General features: G+C 39.7%; 1 protein-coding gene and 2 long non-coding RNA genes across 4 annotated transcripts in view; all 3 read right to left on the bottom strand.

The window, feature by feature from the left end:
• Positions 1-11,325, bottom strand: part of LOC141753180 (ras-specific guanine nucleotide-releasing factor 1-like) — a 42,607-nt gene extending 31,282 nt beyond the window's left edge. The window contains exons 1-2 of one of the 2 annotated variants that reach the window (XM_074611606.1): positions 11,182-11,325; positions 4,841-5,278 (exon numbers count right to left, since the gene is read on the bottom strand). In XM_074611606.1, the coding sequence (XP_074467707.1) occupies positions 4,841-5,116 (276 nt within the window). In that variant the 5' untranslated portion in view covers positions 5,117-5,278; positions 11,182-11,325. Of the gene's footprint in view, positions 1-4,840; positions 5,538-11,181 lie in introns of those variants that run through there. The other variant, XM_074611595.1, reaches the window with a different exon arrangement.
• A 5,430-nt stretch (positions 11,326-16,755) lies between these two features.
• Positions 16,756-26,489, bottom strand: LOC141761981 (uncharacterized). The gene is made up of 3 exons (XR_012592683.1): positions 26,420-26,489; positions 20,204-20,317; positions 16,756-16,960 (listed from the first exon to the last, which is right to left on the bottom strand). It is a non-coding gene; the product is annotated as an uncharacterized LOC141761981 (long non-coding RNA).
• On the bottom strand, positions 21,180-25,856 carry LOC141761980 (uncharacterized). The gene is made up of 3 exons (XR_012592682.1): positions 25,416-25,856; positions 22,162-22,214; positions 21,180-21,295 (listed from the first exon to the last, which is right to left on the bottom strand). It is a non-coding gene; the product is annotated as an uncharacterized LOC141761980 (long non-coding RNA).
• Positions 26,490-26,682: the final 193 nt, after the last annotated feature.

Below are 26,682 nucleotides of genomic sequence, written 5' to 3'. Positions count from 1 at the left end.
CCCCTCTACCCCTCTCCACCTCACATTTCTCATGTGCCCACATTTGCTGCACTTGCTAAGTGAAGCACAATGCCGAGGCATGTTGTTGCACATTTCGTTGGCCCCTTCAAATGCACTTTTTCAGATGCAAATAGGGGTTGCCATAGTAACTGTGGGCTTAAACGTAGCTCGCCTTCTAAATGGGGAATAAAAACATTTAAAAAGTAGAACACTCCAAAGAATACAATGAGAACGGAGAGAGAGACAGACGGGGAGGGAGGGAGGGAGAGATCTTTTGCCTTCTTGAGGAGTGAGGGCTATAAAAAGCGCTGTAGCCCTGCAAGGTGGCAGTTGGCCTGGCATCTATTCGCTGCATTGTCCCTCTCCCTGTCACACACACACAGAGATAAGATCCAGCACTCGCCCGGCCATTCCTCCTGCAGCTCTGACACACACACATGCACACACACCACCGACACGCTCAACAGAAATCTGTTGTAATCTGCATATGTAACAGGTTTAATGTCAGAAATCTACAGTAGCATTGCCTCAGATGACCTCCGCAGTCTGCTCACTGACTCGAGTGTCATTCTTTGTTTTTCCAGCGTGAGGAAAGTGAAAAGGAAATCTGTATGCCCTCAGACACCTGGAGCATCGATTACTCTTTCTGTCCTCATTTCACCTTTTATAGATCGACATCGGCGTATGCAGGAGGACACGGTGAGGCGAATACAGACTTCAAGCCAAGTCACACAAGATGTACAGATGTGGACACATGCAGACACTGGCGTGATTGATTAAACACTACAAACTAAGCATTTTGTGCAAATACCCGTCCAAATTTTATATATACGTGTGCACAAAATTTCACACTCTCTGCACAAATAACACAAAACTGAGAGAATTTATTCCTGACACATATTATGTAAAGGGACACGTGCTGAACAGAAGACTGTGTTATGCTAATTGAAGGCTTCTCAAATTCATTTAATTCACTGTTGAAATAAATTCACTGGAGCAGCCTGCATGAACAGCTGTCATCATCGATGTCACTTAGTCCATCCCAAGAACGGAGCTCTTGTCCTGACAAGGAAATAGGCTTGACGGTGAGCAAAGTTTAATAGTTTACGTGCGCTATGAGAGTGACCAAAAAGTTCTCATAACTAAAAGACAAAGTTGGTTGTTAGTTGGCGCCTTTCAAAACAACCTATTTGTGCTCTTTCTGATCTGCTACCTTTAGTTAAGGTCTGGTTAATTTTAGGCAACTTATCTACTTGGTAAAAAAATAAAAACTCTAAAAGTTCACATGATGACAAACAACTGGTGTTGTTTTTTTCTTGCAGAGGACTGTAACCCCCCCCAAAACCTAAAGTTGACTCTGTGACGGGAAACAAAAATTGTCTAGGGTTAAATAAACATGCATTCACTTGTACTGAATTGTCTAAATTCTGCTGGCACATCTGTATGGCGCCCTCTTGGTGACACTGATACTAATCGTGACAGCTCTGCCAACACAGAGCAGAGGGCATGTGTTTGACGAACATGACGTGACAGCAGAGTTCGTGGACAGCGACACCAGGTACGGCTGCTACATACAGAAACTGTAGGAGCCACTGTACAACGAATTTAACCTGCACCTGTCCTTTATTTGTCATTTATATAGTAAAATATAAATATTATAACAACCTACAGTAAGTAGATTTTCAACACTGAGAAGCTAAATAATTCAACAGTTTATTTGTTTTTTTAGAGGATTAAAATTTGAGCCTGACCGTATAGCATAAAAATACGTACAAATATCATCAAACTGTTTTGGATATTTTAGCTATTCATATTTAATTAGAACTACCAATGCATGGTGGACAATGAGATTTTATTCCAAGAGAGTGCTGAATCTAAATTCTAGTTATCTAGAACTGGACAGTTTTTAAGCTGTAACTTAAAAGGTGCAGTCTGCAGGATTTAGCGTCATCTAGTGGTGTGGTTGCAGATTGCAACCAACTGAGTATCTCTCCACTCACTGCAGCCGGTGAGTGCAAAACCACTGTAACGTAGTTAAGATTCTTAGTTCTTAGTTAAGAAATTGGTTAAGATCCCCAAAAATTTTATACACTGTTCCTTTAAAGCAGCAGTGGGTAGAATTGGAGCAAATATGATAAAAAAAAGTTGTTTTTATAAAACAGTCACTATATCCTGACAGTAGTGCATGAGACAGGTAATCTGAAGAAAAAAAGAATCATGTGCCTCTGTGTCCTCCGGTGCTCTTAATGGCATCTGCAAGATTTCACAGACCGGAGGAAAACAACCAATCAGAGCCGAGCTGGAGCCTTGTCGTTTTCAGAGACATCTTGTAGTGTACTGTTTAGCTGTGAAATGAGAAAGTTTGTGACCCGGCAGCCATGTTGAGATCAGTTGAGGAAATACCAAGCACCGCGCACCAGCTGGAGCACACTTTCTCATTTTACAGCTAAACTGTACACTACAAGATGTTTCTGACAACATCTGAGCCGAGAAATAGTCATTACAGTAACAGAATATTGATTCCTATTTGATCAGCGCTGCCTAGTTTGACCGTTTGATCGGAGTTTGTGAGCGATTGACAGCCTCCTCTGTTGAATGAACAGCCAATAGGAACGCTCTCTCTCTCTCTGAAATGGCCAAAGTCTTCCTTGGCCAAGATCTTTTAAAGCCTGTAAACAGAGCCATGAGGAGGTGCAAAAGTCTAGTTTTCTCTCAGAGCACTTGAATTACAACATGCTGAAAGGTTATTATGGAATTTTTGCCCAATGATGCCAAAAACATTCTGCCTACTGCAGGTTTAATCTCGCACTGGAGTTATTTAGAAACAGCTTTTTGGAGTAAAAACCTGCTCTGAACACCTGCCAGTCTGTTTTCTTTTTTTTTTTTTTATTCCAGGCGACATGCAACAATCCTGATCAGGAACCCCAACATCCCCGGTTCCAGTGTGGCCTTTTCCTAAAACTTTCATACATACACTCAAAAGGAAAATAACTTGCTAAATTTAACATGTTAATAGCATTGCATGGTGCAAACCTGTTTGCCTCTATAAACAAAGATTATTAAGAGATAAAATGACTTCTTTACCGGCTCTGCTGCAGGGGAAAGCAGAAGAGGCTGCAGCTGGCAGAGCTGGATTTGAAAAGGTGACTGCAGTCATAGCTCACAGCTGCTTGACCACTTCTCTGCTCTTAAATGCTTTTATGCCACACAAGGTTTATTCCTTCCAGCAGCAACCTTCCCTAACCCCTCAATACCATTTCACCAGAGGCAACCATGCTTTTCCCTCAGATTATATCTGACCCTGTCAACACTGGCATTAAAAAACAGTGGAAATTGTGTAGCCCTCACACATGTTAATCCTAGGAATTAAAACCAATGGGGGGATGTGCTGACAGACAAAAGCAGCATGCCTGGGACATTCATTCATTCATGGCTGTCGTTAACAACCCTCTGATAATAATGAGAAATGAACCGAGCCGCTGTGAACCGGGGAGACGCAGTTGCCAAGGTAAGGATGCTATTAATATCAAGACAAGGAATTAAATCAATACGTCAAAACGACATGCAGGAGAAGGAAGGGGGCAGCAGCTCTCCTCCAAAAGATGGAAACCTGCAAAGTTTGGATTCTGTTTTAAGTTTAACTCCCCACATTATGAACTGCATGCTGCACACTTGGAGGTGTCTAAAAATACAGTCTCTTATATAAAAAAAATAAATAAATGTGCTGCAACAAGGAGTGATGACGAGGAAAAGAAATGGAGGAAAGTGGTTGCAAAGTTTCACAGATATATTGCATTTTATCCTGTCAGCTTCTTTTTGTATTTCTGTGATGTGACATTATGAGCTGCTGCACACTTGGAGGTGTCTGAAAATACAGACTCTTATATAAAAATAAATAAATGTGCTGCAACAAAGCATGATGACGAGGATGGAGGAAGGTAAAGTGGTTGCAAAGTTTCACAGAAAAATTGCATTTTATCATGTCAGCTTCTTTTGTATTTTGTGATGTGACATTATGAGCTGCTTGAGGTGTCTAAAAAGACAGTCTCTTATATAAAAAATAAATAAATGTGCTGCAACAAGGAGTGATGACGAGGATGATGGAGTGATGGAGGAAGGTAAAGTGGTTTGCAAAGTTTCACAGATAAATTGCATTTATATCCTGTCAGCTTCTTTTTGTATTTGTTGATGTTGAGGCTATTTTAGTGCACAATTGAGACAATCAATCAGTTAAAAATGGATGTGTCTAAAAATACAGTCTCTTATAAAAAAAAAAAAATGTGCTGCAACAACGACGAGGAGAGAAATGGGAGGAAAGTGGTTTGCAAAGTTTCACAGATAAATTGCATTTTATCCTGTCAGCTTCTTTTTGTATTTTGTGATGTGACATTATGAGCTGCTGCACACTTGGAGGTGTCTAAAAATACAGTCTCTTATATAAAAATAAATAAATGTGCTGCAGGAAAGAAATGGGAGGAAAGTGGTTGCAAAGTTTCACATTGCAATTGCATTTATCCTGTCAGCTTCTTTTTGTATTTTTGTGATGCTGAGGCTATTTTAGTGCACAATCGAGACAATCAATCAGTTAAAAAATGACGCAATTACGTAACACTGAACGTCAAGTGAGCATCTCTGTGTGATAAATAGATGTTGGGGATAAAAAAAAAACAGCAACTGTGTCTTTTTCTGATTTTGCTGCGTAAACAGAATAAAACCTCCTCTTGTAAATGTTGCACCACACTGATGAAAGCAAGTTTTCTCTCCCATCCTCACTGAGACAGTGTCAGACTGATGTGGAGCTGCTCTCCTCCTCAGTATGTGTGATGGATATCTCTCTTACCTGCTTCTCTAAGCATTCCTTGGCAGAGAGAGACGGTTTGGGTGAGGGCGCGCGGTCGCACACGCATCCCTCCAACAGGTACAGTCCGGAGGGGCGCGAGCTGGAGTCGCTCTCGAAATAAAATAGCATGTTCTGCAACAAGGCGAACCACTTTGAATGCCATTTTGTGTTGTCGGAGCTCTTCTTGCTCAGGCAACCTCGCCTCGTCCCGTCCTTCTTCGCCAAAAGCGCCAGATAGGTGATGTGGCCGTCATTGAGTCTCATCCCTTTTTGCATGTTGTGATGGATGAGGATCTGCTGGATGAGGATGCCTGCGGAGGACTCTTTACATCTTCTTCTTCTTCTTCTTCTCAGCTCCTCTAAAACAGTCAGACTTGGTGGGCAGCAGCAGCCCACTCCCGTGTGCCCATCATCCACACAGTTGCCACACTATAATGTCTGCAATGAAAGAAATAAAAGAAGAAGAAGAAGAAGAAGAAGAAGAGATGGATGATGCGCGTAAAAGAGTCAAAGTTACGCACTAATCCCACGCTGCGAGCACATACTATACAGTAGATGCAGTCTTTATTAGAAAAGCCTTCCTCGTGAGCCCGACTCGCTCATCATGATGAGGACTGAGGCGTCCCCGTGCTAAAGCCTACACACACGCGCCCACAAGCGAGCGAGCGCGCACGCACAGCATCCTGTTCTCTCACACAGAGAGAGGGAAGAGAAAGCGCAGTCACGTGACCCAGAGCAGCAGCAGATTTCAGCACCTTGGACAGAAACTCCGAGGAAACAACACAGAGGAGGAGGAGGAGGAGGAGGAGAGACGCAGCTTCTTCAGGTGGAGAATCCCGGAGCAGATAAGGCTGATCAGGCCTTATCTAGACCAACAACAACACACATATAATAATATAGCCTACACACTCTCAAACATCTGGGAAGAGTAACAACAACACACATAATATAGCCTACACACTCTCAAACATCTGGGAGGAGGGTTTACACACATAATATATAGCCTACACACTCTCAAACATCTGGGAAGAGTAACAACAGCACACATAATATATAGCCTACACACTCTCAAACATCTGGGAGGAGGGTTTACACACACATAATATAGCCTACACACTCTCAAACATCTGGGAGGAGTGTTTACACACATAATATAGCCTACACACTCTCAAACATCTGGGAGGAGTAACAACAACACACATAATAATATAGCCTACACACTCTCAAACATCTGGGAGGAGTGTTTTCCTTCTCAGAATTTGAACCACATGTGGAAAGAGTCTGGTTCTCTAGGATGAGGAGTCAAGATAAGCTCATGCAATGATAATATCAGTCATGTCTATATGGCATATTGTAATTTATATAACTTTTGAATAAGTTATTATTTTATTATTTTTATATGTTTAATTCATTTTAAATAGTTCATTAACTGTGTTTCTACCTCTTTAGACTGGTTCTAACACTGCTGGAACACGTGAATTTCCACAGGGATCAATAAAGTCCTATCTCATTTTATCCCTATAGGGAGCAATGAGTTACTTTATTTAAAGCTGCAGTGGGTAGAATTGGTGCAAATATGATTTTAAAAAGTTGTTTTTATAAAACAGTCACTATATCCTGACAGTAGTGCATGAGACAGATAATCTGAATGTGCCTCTGTGTCCTCTGCTGCTCCTAATGGCATCTGCAAAATTTCACAGACCGGAGGAAAACAACCAATCAGAGCCGAGCTGGAGCCCTGCCGTCTCTGAGCAGCTGTCAATCACTCACAAACTCTGATTAAACGGTCAAACTAGGCTGCGCTGATCAAATATGAATCAATATTCTGTTACTGTAATATCTATTTCTCACCTCAAATGTTTTCAGAAACATCTTGTAGTGTACTGTTTAGCTGTGAAATGAGAAAGTTTGTGACCCGGCAGCAATGTTGAGATCATTTAGTTTGACCGTTTGATCGAAGTTTGCAAGTAATTGACAGCTGCCTCCGTTGAATGAACAGCCAATGGTAAATGGTAAATGGACTTGCATTTATATAGCACTTTTCTAGTCTTCCGACCGCTCAAAGCGCTTTACACTACATGTCAGCATTCACCCATTCACAGACACATTCATACACTGATGGCAGAGTCTGCTAGGGTGCCTACTTTGCCCATAAGGATCTAATCTAAATGCTCATTCACCCACCGATGTCTATGCCTTCGGGAGCAATTTGGGCTTAAGTGTCTTGCTCAAAGACATGTGACCCGGAGCATGACCTGTGAGTGGCCAAAGTCTCTCGTCACGGGCTAGATTTTTAAAGTCTGAAAACAGAGCCATGAGGAGGTGCAGAAGTCTAGTTATCTCTCAGAACACTTGAATTACAATACGCTGAAAGGTTATTATGGAATTTTTTTCCCAATGAAGCCAAAAACATTCTGCCTACTGCAGGCTTAATTCTTATAAGGCTACTATTTTCACACCATGTGGTTAATATACAAGACAAACATAAGGAACAACTACAAGATAGCTTATACAAGAATGTATCACATATACAATTTGTACTCCCGCAATAAATCCTGTAGTTTTTTTATAGTGTTGTAAGCGTTGTTGCTTTAGATTGCATACATATACTTTATATTGTACAGGTGTTCATATTATTGTGTCCACCCTTATCCTAAAGGAAATTGATTTGAAGTGTGGGCAACAAAAAACAACAAACATACTAAAAGTAGATCACACACATCGCCCACACATGACAGAGAACTATAATGCCAGTGACAGCATACATGATATAACACCATACGGACAGAAGAAAGCAATACCTCTGTACTTTTACTCAAATGGATGGAGATCATTTACTTATATGTTTACATTGTTGTTTTTAGTATTTTTACTTAAATGCTGTTAAAAAATGTAACATATTCAGATGTTATTCCACCGCTGCTGAGAAGTTTCACTTTCTAGCTTTGGGATAAGCCATTTAAGTCATTTTAATAACTTTATATGAAATATACGCTGCATCAATATATATTATATAACTGGCCATACATCAGCTACAATACAATACAGTACATCCTTAATGACCCCTTTTAAAATTGAATAAAAGTCTGACTGTTTGCCAGCATGTCTCGATCCTGAATGAGCATATTTTCTTCTTTGTGGTAAAATACAAAGCTGAAAATCTTTCCACACTGTCGCCACAAATCTCTCCCCTCTCTCTCCGTCTCTCTTCGTCCCTCACCTTTCAAGTAAAGCGAATGAAAGTGTTACAAGAGCACACTTCCTCTGGCTCTGCCCATATTCACACTTCCTATCTAATTAAGCATGGGTGGTGAAGCAATTCACCACCCATGCTGTCAGGGAGGCAGGTAGACACTGATGGTGAACAGTCCAGCAACAGACTTATCAAATGGGTCCGGGTCAGTTTGTATTACGCTGGGTTTATCATAACTTGTACAGTGTGTCTTAATATTTTTAATATGATATCTGCTCTGGGAAGGTTTCTGTCTTCACTCCCACAAATGAAATTCCCTCTTTATTGTAAGTACACTGATTTCTAGGCATCACTACAACTTTACTCCTTTGACCTAGGGGGGAATAGACCTTGTTCCATTCCAGCAATGATATCATTTGAAATAATCTATGTCCAATAAACCTGTGTCCCTGTCTCTTTCTGTCCTGTCCTGCCTCTTTTAAAGAACACAGAGAGCACAGTGTTAACAAAAGCCTCTCAACGCTGTCCACCGCTGGTACATTTACATATCTAAGAGGGCGAGAGAGACACTCATTAGGGTTGGCCCATAATTAATCCTGGATTACCATATTGGGGCGAGGGCACACACAATGGTTTATTTCATCACAGGGTGTTTCACAGTGGGATCACAGTGCTTCATCTGTGTGGGATCATTAAAAGGATCCAGGGAGGTAACAGGGCATAATTGAGTGAGATTCGACTGCTCTTATAGATTCAACCAGCTTTTTGGTCTTTTTTATTAAAAAGGAGAGAGGACAATCCACCATTCTTAAGAATTTCATTTCTTTTTCCCTTTTTTTTTGGTGTCAGGTACGGTGAAGAGTGGCAGGGAAGTGAAGGGAGAGAGATGCAACAGTGTGGAATGAGCTGCAATTCAAGTCCATGCAGCCATTAGCAGAGTGAGCCACCAGGACGCCCCAGGCTCAGCTCTGTTGCCGAGCTCCTTCCATCCCATAATCAGCCCCTCAGACAGGAGTGGTAATGAGGTGGTGATTCTCCTCTCTGACTGGCACTGATAGTAAAGATTATTTTTATGGCTTCCCTTTATAGACGGTATAAAATGGAAAGTGACGCAGAAGATTGGAGAGACGGAGCGGTGATGACATTTTGACAAAGGTCACGTAGGGGATTCAAACCCATGAAACTGTGACCAATCAGAGAGCAGCTTACAGAGGGCGGAGCCCGCCGCTGGAGGTGATTTTAGACATATTGTGCAACAGGATTTTCAGGCATTCTTTCTGGGTTTCTAGGTTGCCGTGTGTCAATAAACGAGAGTTATTCATCAACAAAGCTGGGATGAAGGGGGGGTTAAAGCAAGGGCATTAACTAAAAAAAAACATGACAAGCTGTCAATCTCACAGCTCTGACATATTATTTAGAGATGCACTATTAATCGATTAGTCGCCAATTATTTTGATAATCGATTAAATGGTTTGAGTAATTATTTTAAGTAAAAAAATTCTCCGATACCAGCTTCTTAAATGTTAATATTTTCTGGTTTCTTTACTCCTCTATGAGAGTAAACTGAATATTTTTGAGTTGTGGACAAGTCAAGACATTTGTGAACATCATCTTGAGCTTTAGGAAACACTGATCAACATTTTTCACCATTTTCTAAAATTAAAATAATTATTTTAATCTAATCTAATAATCTACACAATGAAAATAATCGTTAGTTGCAGCCCTAACATTATTGCTATATAAAATCATGTTATGTCATGGTGTGTTGGAAAATCATTTGAAATGCACATTCAGCAAACAGAGAGAAAATGTTCAGAGTAGTGTTTTTGGCCACCTGACACATATAAATCCAATATTCACTCTCTTTTTAGCTCTGTTTTGGTCTCCACCAACCCTCGAGAAAAATGTCCGTCTATTTAACTGCTAGATGATAAACTTTCTGCACCAGCTTGTATCTGTCTGATTTGTATGTGTTGGTGGCAAAGGTAATGCCTCACAGCTTTTAACTGATTTGTATATATTTGTTTCATATTTGATTTTTTTGTGTATACTGCAGCAAAGTTGATCGTATAACAGATGTTCACATACTACAGTTTTAGTGTCCTGAATTAATTATAATAACGGTATCAGAAATATTGCCATTTTCCATTAATTGCCTGTGATAATAATCAATATTTCAGTACAGAATCCAGGACTGCAGATTTTTGTGTCTAAAATTGCCTGTGCTTGCTGATTGATAGTACTGATTGCAATGTCTAGCTAAAAATGTGCACTAAATATGCACCTTGAAATGTTTATTCAGGTCAGGTTTTTATTGTAAACCGAATACTGAAGTACCTGAATACCTGCAGCAGGAGGTGTGCTCTTGCTTTTTGTCAGTGTCTCCTAATGTGTCTTGCGAGTCAGTTTGGAGACAGTGAAGACCACGAATCCTCTCACGCCTGGCATCCATTCAACCACAGTGATTGTCTGAAGTCACGTCCCATTAGGGACGCTGTCAGTCTTCACGGGACATTGAAGTAATGCAAAGACTTGCTGGATTAGGGAAGCAGCCTTGACACTCTAATAACATTTGTCAATGACATGACAATTTACAGTGTATGCATGTGTGCAAGATCATATTTCTACTGCGGTTTGACATCTGAATGAAAAAAAAAAGTTAGTCGCTACTGTTTGAATAGTCAATCACTGAATGTAAAAAATATTTGAGATGCTTCAAGTGGATTAATTTAGTTGTGTTGGCAGGATGTTGCTTGCTGAGACTACACAATAGACCACATGTACAAAAGGAAATAAGTGGGCCCACTCTGTCTCTGTCTGACTGAAAATTTCTTTTTTTCTACTAAAAAAAAATAAAAGGGGAACATCACAATTCAGATAATTTTACATAAAATACACATAGCACACTATTAAAGTAACAAGGTCAAAGGGTAGACAGTAGCCCAAGAAGAAAAGTTGTTATTGGATTAAAGTAAGAACACTTAAAAATAACAGTTTGCTTGTTAAGCTTCGATTTTTTTAAATGTGGTGAGATAATTTGTCTTGAAAGACGTCCTGATCTGTCAGTGATGGCACATCTGGGGAAATTCTCATAGAATTATTCAGAGTACAACAAACTGCTTAAGTATATATAAGTAATTTAACATACCTCGAAAATGAGCTTTTTTTATATTCCTGCAAGAGACTGCTCATTCTCTCTGATGGCAGATTGTCCAGTGTGGGCAGCTCTCAGACTCAGGGATTTGGCCGCAGCTCCACGCACTCTGCTGTGTGCCAGGTACTGCATGCAGGGTCACCACCTGGCTGCAGCATCAGAACGGCCTGGAAAAAAAACAGAGCTTTAGACAGGGACGAACACAACCACGGATATCACCCACGTATTACCTGTACTATCCCAACAAATATAAAACCAAACAGGAGGAGTAGAGCGCTTAAAAGATGACTCAGACTCTGAATATGCAACATTACAGGAACGTATCCAATCCTTGTTATGTGATGGTTAATGCTTGTGCTGTGAGGTTAAGCAATTTGATATTTTTCCAAGAGTGATTTTTTTTTTTTTTTGAGCAATGTGATATACAAATTCTTAAACAGAATAAGAAAGTTTGCTAAGCTCTCTCTGCCCTTTCTTTGTTGTCCCTTTGTTTATGCAATGAGTCATTATTTCAGATGTCATACTATATGAGAGAAGGCGTCACAACAATGGCACAAAGATGTGCAACAAAACAAGAGAAACATGTTGCTCTCTTGGTGAGAGCGTCACAGTGTTCTGGTGCTGATGTCTTATTTTGCCGGCCAGGCCTCATTTGATTGAAATTTGGAGAAAACGGTGCTTTCTCACCACCAGGGAGATCCCTGAAAATGCTTTTTGTAATTGTAATAGCATTGGTGATCCCTTAAAATTACGTCCACCCCCATCATCAGGTCAAAATTTGAATGCAATTAGGGCTATTAGCTAACATGCTAAATTAAGAAGGCAAACATTATACCCATTAAAAATCCACATTAGCATTGTCATTGTGAGCATGTTGGCATTTAGCTCAAGCACCTGGGCGCTTAAAGTAGACCTATACAGCTTCTGTTCTGCTGCAGCAGGTGGCATAACATTTTGGGAAATACAAAGTTTTGTACCCAAAGTTTCTGGATGAACATACATTTTATATCTCTTCTAAACTTCTAAAAAAGGTTTTATCCAAGGTGCCACTATTTAAGACTATAATTGGTTGTATGCCTCCGCCAACCAGTCAAGTTGCAGTTTACATCATCCCTTCATCATTTTATCCTATTAGACATTTCTGTGGAATTGTCATAATTAGGATATGAAATCTTGAGGTATGGCCAAGAATGGGTTTTGTGACATCCCAGTGACCTTGACCTTTGACCACAAAAATCTCAAATTTGAAGAAATTCGCTCTAGGAGATTCCTGAGATATCACAAGAAAGGGACTGACGTGAAGTCACAGTGACCAAATTTTGATTATCCTTGAGTCCAAATTTGAAGAAATTCCTTCCAGACGTTCCTGAGATATCGGGATCACAAGAATGGAGCGGACGGACATACGATGACGACGACAACCAAAAAACATAATGCCTCCGGCCATGGCTCCCGCTGGCGCAGAGGCAAAAAAAACTGTACCCAGATCCTCAATTTGAAAAATATTTTTGGTTAGGATTCTGAGATCTAACAAATAGATATCCAACTGCCTTAAATTGCCGCTGAACATGTTCCCATATGCCCCAAGAAGACCTGTCTAGACTCCCTCTGTCTCCCACCCTCAACCACCCAAACCTCTACATGTGACCCTGCCAGAGTGGCATCTGCCTCTCTGTCTAACAGGTGTCATTCCTACAAGCTCAGCACACAGCAGCGTCAAACGGCTGGCCCAAAGATATATGCTAATGTCATGCAAATGCCATATAGCAGATCTGGAGGTGAGGCATATTAATGAAAGGCAAAGCATCATCATCAGCCAGAGAAGTGCGCCGTCGCATCTTCAAATGTTACTGAAGGTCAGCGGACAGCACATCACTGGAGACACTACTGAGGCTTTAGGCAACATCTGCTGTGACACGTGGCTGCACGGACACACGCGTGGGGTCGCGTGTGCTCGTGAACATGCACACATTTGCACTAACAGACGCCATCCACCATCACACACGCACACAGTCCTGGCTATGGGATGAAGGAGGCTGACTCATGAAGGCATGTGTTCATTATTATAATATAGTCAGTGTGGAAGAATCTTAAACTGGTCATATTTTGGATCAGATGAAATCTGTGGATGTTTTACAGACTCTCACTGCTTCTGGTTTCACGATTCACCCGTTGACAAAAGACTTGACTGAAATTTGTGCTTGTCCCACATACATGCTCCGTGCCCACAGTGTGTGAAACAGAGCACGGGGTCAACTGCAGGTCAGTATGGCGCATTGCAGCACTACAGTGTGCGAGGAACCAACAGGAAGAGGGTCCTCCTCACCCAGTTCAGCAGTCCAAATGTCATTAACCTCCTTCTGCTCGGGGGTCATGTATGGTGAAACTCATGCAAAATGCTTGAAATGTGCAACACTTGCTCAAAACTCCTAAAGAAATGCATGCTGGCGTTAGACTGAGGCTAAATGTGGAGTTTTAAAGCGGCAAGTTGTAGTTTCGTAGCATTTATTCACCGACAAATAAACTGTACACACACCGCTACACTGACGTTCACAGCTATAACGCCACCAACAACCTCACACTCACCGCCAACACACACACACGGTCTATTGGCAACTCGCTAAAGTTACGCAGACTACGTGTGCGGCGGCGAGCCTCCGGCAACGCTAGAGCTGCTAACGTAGCACGAATACACACACTTTTGTTGACCACTCACATAAAGTTATGCCGGGCAGACAAAGTATCGTTATGACAGGCAGACACACAGCTGACAACCTGCTAAACTAAACTAAATGTGCGGTGGAGACTTTTACTGGGAAAGTGGCTGCATGTCTGCGACACTACATGCAGCATCGTAGCTGCTAAGTTAACGCTCCCAGACTTGTTTGAACAGCGTAGCAACACGCGAGCGTGCATGGGACACCGATTTATACGTGTAAGAGGTACAAACAGTCCCTTTAATGAATTCCTTTGCGTCATTGTTTATTGTATAAAAAGAGACAAGAAATGCTCTGCTGACAAAAACATTTGATTTGGGGAAAAAATTATCACTCTTAGAAACTGTATATATGGCATTTACTCCTGCTTCTTTGTATTTTTGTTTGAACTTTACTCCTACACTTTACACTGTATATTTTTATATGTGAAATGTTTTGAACATTAATATCTAAAATGTACTGGTGATTTTTGTCATGGTAATATTTTTACCCATCGTCTGTCCTTTGGGTGTGTGTTTTTTTATATAAGCCATTATAGGTTTCTACCACACCCTCACATGTATTTTACATTCCTTTCATGTGAATTGTATTTAATTGTCTTTTTATATGTGTGAAACAAATAAACATAAACAATAAACATAAGTTATATCTCCTCTCTCGTACATTTCGTGAGCTTCCTTCTGCTGGACTACTTCACTCACTCACACAAATGACAGCTGTCAATCATGACGATTCATCCCTTTTTTTATAGCCTAGCATCAATTAACTAATTAAAACCAAACTTATCAGAAAAATGAATACTTGAACATACATCAACGGGTTAAGAACTACCTAAAATGACAGAAGCCATCTATGGGAATCATTATTTAAGGTGTACTTTGACTTTTTATTTTGTCCCATCCGCCAACACAGCGTTACTGCAGCCAGCCACCATCCAGATGTTTTGGCTTCACTGTTTTACAGTCTATGTCTTGGAGTCATCTGACATCTGCTCTTCATAGGTCTTTATATTGATCAATAAATCACTCACAGCTCTTTCTTTACCACGTGTTAAATGAAAACAGGGTTATTGTTCTGTCTCTGGAATCCAGTTTGTAACCATAATGGGACTTTCCCATTTAATATAATACCTCACAGCCTGTAAACTCTGCATTATGATTATGACATAACATTTATCTGGGATCTGCAGGCATTACTGTAGCCTATACACGCAGGTGCAAGCAGGCACATGCCCACACTAACACACAGCTACAAACACACATATTTCAGCAGAAAGTATCATCAACCGCTCAGCCTCTCTTGTTCCTTTTATAGAAGCTGTTTGGTGGAGAGGCCCAAAATTCGATCATGCATTTTCTCTTGACTGAAGCCCTCCATATTTAGAGAGTCTATTTGTGGCAGTGTCTCTCCACAGTTGCCTTTGCCATGCCCTGAGGAGAGAGAGAGGGAGCGACTAATAAACCTCCCAGAGTATGCCTCGCTTAGTTTCAAAACTGCAGCAGAACTGGCACTCACCGCCTGCAGTGCACAACAGTGCATGAACACACTGATAAAACTGGAATAGGCACGGTGCTGAGGGTCAACATAACTGGAGGAAGAGATAGTCTGACCTTCTTGCTCTTGTATAGCCTTGGGTTGAACACCATCAGCTCTGCGTTTGTTACTTAGTTTTAGTCTTTAAGAAGAGATACAGCATTTGAATTAAACTTTTTGTCTGTCATAGAATTAATTTTCTACCTTGTGCCCAGAAGAAGGAGGAGAAATGATCAATATTCTCAATATATATATATTTCTTATTTTGGTAATCATCTATAAAACAATCACTGACATAGTAGTCATTTTTATGATCTCTGAACAAAAACTAACATCTCCTGTCCCCCCTACAATATGCTTAGGTAGTTACAATATGTTTTTTAACTATGCATGAGGTAACTAATTTGGATCTATAATTAGATTATTTCTGGGGGCATGCTAAATTAATCTTTCATATCACTCTCCTCCTTCAGGGTCATTTTTTTCTATTGAGACTGAATTCAACAAGCTATATAGAGCACTGCATGTATAATGATCCAGTTTCTTCATCATGCTGAGGAAGAACATAATTCAGCATAAACTTGCAGAGGATAACCTTTTAACTTTAACTCCTTTTGACAGGACATTTACAGCCATGTCAAACTAGTTATACCACTAATAAAGACAACAATTCACAATGTCACTTTTTTTTCAGAAAAGAAGGACAACCTCTATAGTCCCAGAAGATCAACAAGTAGAACAGGCCCATAGAAAGCAAGGCAGCATCGTAGATGATCAGGAGAATGTATGAAGTACTTCTGTACTTCTTGTATACCAGCCAGCTGTGGTACAGCTGGATCTGGAAACTATAGCTCAAAGTCACACAGCCCCTTAAACTTACTGCTGTGTCCATAATATGCAGCTGTGGTTTGCACTAAACTCATCTGTTGTGTCTCGTATACTTTACTGCCACTAGAGGTCACTGTTTATAAGGTTGAGGCTAATACTGTAAACACAGTTCAGGTTTAAAGCAGTGTGTAGTGTGTGTGGTATAAGTCTTAGTGGAGTTAACTGCACAGATCAATATTAAAATTAAGATAAAAAATGTAATATTGTTTACCATGTGCTGTGTGTGTAGGTGTATCCTTAATTTAAGATCAGACACATGTGCCAAATATATGCAGTAAGTACATAAACAGTACATGTTTAAGAGGGACTTATACTCTGAGTATGGGTAACAGAGACAGGAACATTTAATATCACAATGAAATTAGTTATAGCAATTTAAAATTATGCATTTACTTTTAAAGATAAATACTTTGGGAAATTAAAATGTCAATGTTTTTGAATATGTTTTATTACTATTAATATAATGTACATCATAATTACAATATTAAGTAAACATGTATAACATCAGAGGGAAGATGTCGAGCAAGAGCTGGTATAGGACGTCACCGACATGACCTCCTCTGGAGACCTAGAGCGAGGACTCAGATCTCAAGGACTCCGTTCACTCAGAGAGAAGAAGAGATGACGAGATGTTGCTGAGAGGGGATGAAGCAGGAAACACATGATTCAAGGACAGTTGTGGGAAAAAAATGGAGTTGAATGAAAGTTTGCTTGCGCTTCTGGAAGAAATAAATAAAAGTGAACTGTCTTTCCAGATACAGTATCATCAGCCTTCTCCCTGGGTTAACCACATACACAGTCAATGGTTTTCATAGTTCTTTCAAGAGCAATGATTCAATTGTTTGTTGGGTGACACATTGGTCCTGAATTTGAATTTGAAAAAATTGATCAACGCTGCAAGCCCCACAAACAAAACACACACTGTGTAAGGGTGGAGGCAGAAATCTCAGACATATCTCAAAATATTGGCAAATTAAACCAAATTATGAAGCAGTATACTGTAGGTGCCAAGAGTAGGGCCACTAAGAGGCCAATATGTGTTTTCTTTGTTATTTGGATGATGCTTTTTTTTTTTTAATCAGGAAAGTTACAAAAGATTAACTCAAATATTTACTTTTAATTTTTTTTAAAACAATTTTATGATCTAATTTTAATATATATAAAAACATGTATTTACACCATTAAAATAGCTACAATCAAGGCTGAAAAGTAACTATTAAATTAGTTATTAGATGTGTGCATTGGTGTGTGCAATTAGACATTTCATTTGAAAGGGTCACAACTTTGGTTTCTGACAAGTTATAATTTTTTTGTAAAAAAAAATAATAATACACAATTCCGTCTTTATTTTAGGTATTGTACCTGTATGCATCATGTTATTGTTGATACCATGTTGACACTCCCTGGGCTGTAGTCACTACATCAGCTACCTACAGGTGAGCAGCTGTGTGTGTGGAGTCATGTAAAATTGGGGGTTTCCATCTATTTCAAATACATAATATATTATAATATAACATCATAGTTCTAAAATCCACTTGGTGCATTAAATGATTCATTATAGCCTTCGTGGATAATGTGTACGACTGTTAAGCTTGGAAATATCATGCAAAAGGATAAATAATGCAATGTGTCGTATACGTTTTGACACTATGATTATTGATAATCGATTACTTTTTTTTAATTATTATTATTGATTAGCTTAAAGTGAGTTCTTTAAAATTGCTCTTTTTGCCCAGCCAATAACAGTCCAAAACACAAAGATTTAGAATTTGCAATGATATGACAGTGAAAAGTGGGCAGAAATAGCCTATGTGTCACTAGAACTGAATTTGAATCATTTATTTTAATTTTAATTGCTGAACTTGAACATTTGCATAAAAAAAATGAATTAGATTCACAGAATTAGAGTTTCTATTGTTTAACTTGAATAATTGCATTGAAAAAATGAATCTGTTAAGGTGACAAAATTGGCGAGGGCTGGAGTCTAGGGACATTCAAGTATCGGACATGAGGTAACCAGAATTAGGGACAGTGAGTTACACCAAAAAAAAGGACTTTATTTTAGATGAACTTCTCCTTTACGGAAGAGGATTAGAGTTAGTTTAAAGTCAAAATGTTGTCCAAACTTCAGTTTTGTTTCCCAGTACTGTACCCAATTTTCTCAATGTTATATTTTGGTCATTCGGGGTACTGAATTATATATGTGAAGGTTCAAATGACAGGACTACAAAAATGAACTCGCAAGAACAAAAAATGGGGGACAACATGTTGATTGTCTCTCCTGCTGAGTAACCAGTCTGTCACTTCTTGTTGACTCTTGTAGACTGTGGAGACTTTTTCTATCACTTGAAAAGCCTGAAAACTACTGGTTGATTTCTCATTTCCAATGTTTTTATACATGGTGTGAGTGTTTTCACTGTATCATATGAGGTAGACAGTGTCCTTTCTGTCCTGAAGACAGTGATTATCATAGTAGATGCAGTGCTTGCCCTCTAGTGTTCAGAGGCCGACAGTGACGTTAGAGACGTGTAAGATCTCAGTTCGCTGGCCTTGCCATTTCAACTGCCAGGTCCTGATGCAGGCTGGCAGCCCTCCATGATCACATTTCACCCTTCAGTGAACAGCAGGGGTGTAGCACAGCACAGCACACCACAACACAGTACAGCGTAGCACAGCAAAGCACAGCACAGTACACCACAGCACAGCACAGCACAGCACAGTACACCACAGCACAGCACAGCACAGCACAGCACACCACAGCACAGCACAGCACACAGCACAACAGTAGCAGCAGCTCTGGAAGCTCCAAAGTGTTGCTTCTCATCAGGTCCCAGCGAGGTTGATCATGTACAGAATACTTTCTCCATGTTTAAAACTGTGGTGTTTCTCTCACACAGTAACATAATGAATAATAAGTTGTTGTTTTTTTACAGTGCACATACAGTATTTCTGCCCAAAGTGTTGCACTTGCTCACCTGTGGACCTGTGGGTAAATAATGTTACGGAGTTATGAGTCACATGAGTGCACACGCAGAAGCACCAACAAACCACTGTACTACATCTTCCCAACAGGTACAGTACACACACACACACAGAGACGCAAACACAAACAGAAAGCTGTAGTTTGTTGTCAAGGACACGTTATTTTAAACCCCACATGATCTGTGTCCATGGCAACTGAGTGCTGTTTGGCCCGTCAAAATGGACTGAGGACGGTCTGGAAATGATAAGAAACTCAAGGATCATATACGGTGAAAACATGCAACAGAATTATTTCAGCTGAGAACATAAATCAAGTGTAACTCCACTGGTTCAAGCACAGTTACATCACTAGTTCCTGTATATGCAGAACTGCTGATGCTAAATATGTGTGACTGTTATATCCAAACATGATACCACGTGGCTGCTTGTTTCAGGAGGTGATAAAAAATGCAATATCTGATCCACAGAACTTATCTATCCTGAGATCAGCACCAACTGCACTGAACCACAAGCACATTATGTGAAAGAGTGTACTTTAATCTGTGGGCGTGGGTGTGGATGTGAACGTGTTTCTGTGTGTCTTTGTACAAACCCTATAAGCAAATAACTCCATATTCAAAGTATTACAGTCAGTTGAGAGACCTGAGAAAAGTTTAAACAATCCAATATTCTTTGAAAGCAGCATTTAACAGCTAATATCAGCTATTTCTACTCAATCTGTCCAGCTGTCATCAGGTCCAGTTGTCTCTCATCGGGCACAGGAATGAATATAAAGATCCAGCAGAGAAAGAGAGATAAGACAGGAATAAAAGAGTCCCTTTGTGTCTCACACACCAACTGCCTTTCATCATTTCACAATTAGTGAACACATTTTTTAATTGGTAAAAGATTTTTACTTTACTGCACACAGATCATCAGATGGTCAAACATCATGGTTGGTGTCCCAGGAGCATCTGAAGTCCAACATTGTCCTCTGTCGAAGCATTTCAGCCTCTTGTGCTGCTCTCAGTCTGTCAGAAGTGAACAACCCAGCATTCACATTACTATCAGTGTAAACTCAGCTGTCAGTAACAGGCACAAACAGGGACTTGGAGACTTTGGACACTTTAGTGACCATTACTGGCCATTAGATGTTGCCAAAAAAATGTCCTCCGTATGATTGCCTTACAGACTATAACACATTTCTGGTGGTGTGGTGCCAAATGGGGCATTTTTGCCAGCAATAATTACTAATAGTGATTTTTCCCCTTTTTTATTTAATTTAAAAGCCATTTAGTTTGCTGTGTCAGTTTGCACTTGTGGCCACTAGAAGGCATGGCATCCCTGGAGATGGATCAAGAGATGTGATGTCTTTTTATACTTTAAAAAGTTCTCATTACCAACATTGGTGCAACAGTTCGTTGCAAACTCAATGATATGAGATTAGAATAAATGTGTAATTTTGTTTTTGTTCCTTTTGATTTTTTTCTTCATATAAACATTTCATTACAAAACACAATATAAATAGGCAAAAACTAAAGTATATTTTGCCATATATATATAAATATCAAGCTCTTTGATGCTTAAATACAGCCACAAGGCAGCGTAAGAGTTATTACAGGAGTTTGAATCAGAACTAAGAACAAGGCAGCGTGTGCTGTGCGCCGTGTAGTTTTTTTGAAAACCTGTACTATACACAATCAGAAAAAGTGAACATCTGATTCATCCTGGTGTGAGGATTTATCAGGACAATAGTAATTTTCAAGTTAACAAAAACATCCAAATTTAACATCTTAAAAATATCGTCCTCAAGTAGAGATACAAAAACACACACATTTGGCTCCTGAGACTGAGTTTACTACTGTAATATCAAGTTCAGGCAGATGTTTCTTCTTCTTCTTCTTCTTCTTTGGTGTTTATTGGCGGTTGGCAAACCATCTTAGAGGTGCATTACCGCCACCATCTGGACTGGAGTGTGGAACAGAAGATTGTGCAGAAACAAAATAGAACTAAAAACAAAAACAAAAAAAATAAAAAAAAAATAAAATAAAATAAAAATAAAAAAAAAAATGATAATGAAAACTCTAGATTCTTTTAACTAAATCAGTTTTTCTCAAAAACTGAATAATTTCACTGTATATATTATCTGCTTTATTCCCCAATAGACCTGACACTGAAAAGTCGTGATGTTTTGCCTTCCTTAGTGTCTGAAAAAGGTGATTCCTCTGGATAGTGTAATTACTGCAGTGTATCAGTACGTGTTCAACAGTTTCTGGCTGGTTACAGTGTGTACATTTCCCAGTTGGGTGTTTGCCTATTCGATATAATGTTTGATTAAGACCTGTATGTCCGATTCTTAGTCGAGTGATGATATTTTCTTCCCTTCTTTTCCAGCCACCTTTCTCCCTGCTCCAACATGTTTCTGTATATTGTACATATGCCTTCCAGTTTCCTGATCATCCCAATACTCCTGCCATACTTTTTGTGCATATTTCTTGATGAATGGTTTAGCCTCAGCTTTACTTAATGGAATTTGTAATTCTATATTCTTAATTCTTAGTGTTTGTTTGGCCAGAATGTCTACCTGCTCATTTCCTTCCACACCAACATGAGCAGGAACCCATATGAATCGTGTACCTGTGCCTTTTATTTCCATCCTATACATAATGAGAAATATTTCATTAATTAAATCCGTTCTGACTGATGATCTACCAGATCCTATGCTTGTGAGTGCTGAAAAACTGTCAGATGCAATAACGGTGTTTTTTATTTCCCTCTCCTCTATCCACTGCAGGGCCAATAATATTGCCAATATTTCTGTAGTATATACTGACACATAATTTGATACTCGTTTCTTGATGTATGTCTCACTCACCGGGATATAAACTGCTGCACCTGCACACCCTGTCTCAGGATCTTTGGAACCGTCTGTAAATAAGAACACGGAGTCTGAGAAGTGCTGATCTAAATAATTCTGGACTATACGCCATGCTGGAATTTTCTTTGACTTCTCCTTCAATTCCTGCTGTATATTGAGGTCAACATTTGGTAATGGGAATAACCAGGGAGGAATGGAGGAAACTGAAACTGTAGAGCAATATTGGAATTGACATAACCCTATGTTTTCTGCCTTTGCATCACCTACCCACCCAAAGCTTATGAAGTTTGTTTCATTATGTTCCCAGCAGTCTATCAAAACACTTTTGGTAGGGTGAGTTTCATAATGCCCCTGAAGATTAACCCAGTATGCCAGCATTAATTTTATTCTTCTAATCCGTAGGGGCATTTCTCCCACTTCCACTTGCATTGCTGATACCGGAGATGTTCTGAATGATCCACTAATGATTCTCAAAGCCTGAGCTTGCAGTACATCTAATTTCTTGAGGTTTGATTCTGCTGCTGACATGTAAGCTACACACCCATAGTCAAGGACAGATCTCATGAGAGCCCAGTATATATGTTGTAAAGATGCTCTACTTGCTCCCCACTCCTGTCCTGTCAAACAACGCAGTATATTGATGACTTTTTTACATTTGCTCCTGATTTTATCTAAATGAATGTTCCATGTGAGCTTTTCATCAAACCAAATCCCCAGAAATCGAACAGCTTTGACTTGCTCCAGAGGTTGATCATACAGTTTTAGGGAAATGGGTGCAATTTTACGCCGTTTTAAGAAACAAATAACTTGTGTTTTTGCTACTGATAACTTGAATCCCCATTTGTTTGCCCATTTCTCCACCTCAGCTATTGCAGCTTGCATTTTCTTATTAACAAATGATACATTGCGGCCTCTTATCCAAAGAGCTCCGTCATCCGCGTACATAGACTTTCCTATATTTTGCTCAACCTGAGAAAATATATCATTGATCATTATATTGAATAATAACGGACTACATACACTACCTTGTGGAGTTCCATTATCTACTGTATATACATTTGAATATTCTGCATCTACTCTTACCTGTATTTTCCTGTCAAATAAAAAGTCCTTCACCCAATTATATGCTCTACCACCAATTCCCAATGAATTCAATTTAATGAGTAACCCTTCTTTCCAGAGCATATCATATGCTTTTTCCACATCAAAGAAGATAGCTAATACTACTTCTTTGTTGGTCTGTGCTTTCCTGATGTCTGACTCTAAGCATAAGACAGAGTCCATAGTATTGCGACCCCTACGGAACCCACTTTGATGTGGAGATAAAAGAGCTTTACTTTCCAGGAAATATGTTAATCTCTCTGTAACCATTCGCTCCATAATTTTACATAAATGAGAGGTTAGGGCAATAGGTCTGTAACTATATGGATCTGATGGGTCTTTCCCTGGTTTTAGAATAGGCACTATTACGGCTTGTTTCCACACTGAAGGAAGTTGTCCAGTTTCCCAAACTCTGTTATACAGTCTTAAAACAGTGACCAGAGTGTTATCTGCCATGTTCTCTAACATTTTATAGCATACGCCATCTTTACCAGGTGTGGTCTGACGTGCACAAGTTATTGCTCTTCTCAATTCAAACATACTAAAAGGCAGGTCTATTGGATCTTCTGATGTCTCTTTTTTCTCTAATATTTTAGATTTCTCCAATAAAACTCTATTTCTACAGCGCCTGGCCTCATCTGTTAGGTTGTCGGAGCTGTGAACTTTCCTGAATGTTTGCGCCAGAAGTTCAGCCTTTTCTAGGTTGCTGACAGCCATTTGATCCCCATTATTCATCACTGGTAATTTATAACTCCTTCTGATCCCACCCATTCTCCTGATCATGGCCCAGACATCTGAAAGCTTTACTTCTCTTCCTATACTGCTACAATATTGCCTCCAAAATGTGCGTTTTTGGGTTCTTATTGTTTTCCTTACTATTGCCTGTGCCCTTTTATACTGGATCAAAGCATCCTGTGAATGAAGTTTTTTGAGTTCCCTAAATGCTTTATTTCTATTTTTTATGGCTTTGCTACATTCTCTATTCCACCAAGGTACATTCTTAATACGTTTAGTTCCTGTACTCTTTGGGATTGTTTCCTCAGCAGACTGAATTATTTCATTAACTAGTTCACCATTAAATATGTTTACATCCATTTGATAGTCTTCTTTAATTCCCTCACATCTCGTTGCACTTATCTCTTGGTAAGCAGCCCAATTAGCATTTTCCAACTTCCATCTAGGAATTTTCTTTCCCTTATCAAAATAAATTTTTACACCAACTTTATTCACTACGGGGTAGTGATCGCTGCCCATTGTAGTATGCTTTATTACTTTCCATGTGCTTACACCTGCTAAAGTACTATTTACAAATGTTAGGTCAAGTGCTGCTTCTGTGTTTTGAGTGCAATTATACCGTGTTCCCTCCCCATTATTAATACACACCAAACAGTGATCATCTATAAATTCTTCTACAACTACACCATTAGCATCTGTGCTATTGCTCCCCCACAATGAATTATGTGAATTAAAATCCCCACACCATATTACATTATTTTGCAATGATCCCCCTACATCCTCCAATATACCTTGACTTAATTTCCCGCATGGATTATAAAAGTTAATTATATCTATATCACCTCTGTCAGTCCACACCTTAACAACAATTGATTCATGCTCAGTGTTTACATGCATTATCTTGTAACTCATTTCATTCTGTATGAATGTTGCAACTCCTCCACCATTACCAGATTCCCTATCCCTTCTAACTACAGAATATCCCTTTACAACAAAATCCCACTGTGGTTTCAACCATGTCTCTTGTATACATATTACATTCGGTTTATTTTGTAATTTATCAATGTACTTCTTAAACTCCTGTCCATTTGCTATTAAGCTTCTCGCATTCCATTGTAGCAGAATTAGCACCATTAAGAGGATCCAGCCCATGTTTGTGCGGATTGTGTATCTTCATTCAGAGTGTCTCTAACTGTTTCCCATTGTAACCCATTTACTTCAAGGTACTTCTCAGCTGATCTGACAATTATTTTAATCCTTTCATTGCGACTTTTTGACTGTGCCGAACAGTTGATTATTTCTGCCATAAAGAGCACAAAGTCACTTTTTCTGACTAGCAGAGTTTCCTCCTTCAACTTATCGCATCCTGCACATTTTACAACATCTTCATTCACAGTGTTATTTTGCTTTGTCACCTTTATTCCTCCTGAAACCTTCTTTGCTGCCTCTGCATAGCTGATTCCCTGATACACCTTGACTCTCTGCACCTCTGCCGCTCTTTTGCTGACCTCACATCCACCGTACGCTGAGCTATGTTCTCCACCGCAATTGCAGCATTTCAGCTTTGCTCCCTGGGCACATTTGCCATACTCATGTTCTCCTCCACATCTTCCACACCTTTGGTGTCCTTTACACACAGCCGCCACATGTCCAAATCGTTGACACTTAAAGCATCTGAGTGGTGGGGGAATATACAGCCTGACATCATAGCACATATATCCAATGAAGATTTTTTCGGGAAGTTTTTCCTCCTCAAAAGTGATCAGCACTGAGAGACTGTCACTTTTAATGCCATTTCTGTTTGATTTCATGCGTTTGACTTCACTTACTTTTGCATTAGTTATGTTTGCTTTAACATCGTCATCTGTTACACTTACTGGGATCCCTGAGATGACTCCCTTGACTAGTTTTTTGTCACTAGCTAGGGAACATTGTACTTTTTTGCCATTTATTTTGTTCATCCTGATTGCTCGCCCTTGTTGTCCTCCATCCTTGCACATAATTAACAGTGATCCGTTTCTTAACACTTTAGCACTTTTTATTTCTCCGATTTCTTTACATATTGATCTGGTAAGTTGAATTGGATTCCACTCTCCAAAAGAAGCCCCTTCTTGCGCCAGTTTAATGATTACCTTATAATCATCTCTCCTCCTCTCTGTTACAGCTTCTCTGCCAACAGAATCACTATCATCCGATTTATTATTTGGATTCTTTTTACGTTTCTTTTTCCGAGCAATATCCCACTCTCCGTTGCTCCCGCCACCTACTTCCATCTCGCCTAACTCGCTTCCTGATCCGTCACTTCCCTCTGCCATCTCCTGTCCAGTCACAGCCCAGTGTTGCCAACCGCCTCCACAGAGAGAGACCTCCTCCTCGCACCGACATCAAAAAAATCTCCTCAGGCAGATGTCCTTCTTACCTGTTAGTTTGTTAGGTAGATCAGCTGCTCAGCAGCCCAATCAAGGAAAGTGGAAACAGGTTTGCCTCATTATGTCCGCAGGGACGGGCTGGGCACGATGTAAGATAGGTAAGATAGGTAAGATAGGTAAGATAGGTAAGATAGGTAAGATAGGTCTCCCCGTTACAAAAAATAAGTTTATTCAAGTATGCTATTAGTACACTTCTTTTAAAACTTAAAATAAGAGAGTATGCTTTCTTTTTATGTACTTATGAGAGATGAAC

This window comes from Sebastes fasciatus, chromosome 2 (assembly GCF_043250625.1).
Source record: "Sebastes fasciatus isolate fSebFas1 chromosome 2, fSebFas1.pri, whole genome shotgun sequence".
Taxonomy (NCBI): domain Eukaryota; kingdom Metazoa; phylum Chordata; class Actinopteri; order Perciformes; family Sebastidae; genus Sebastes; species Sebastes fasciatus.
This window is presented reverse-complemented; position numbering and strand designations above follow the sequence as displayed.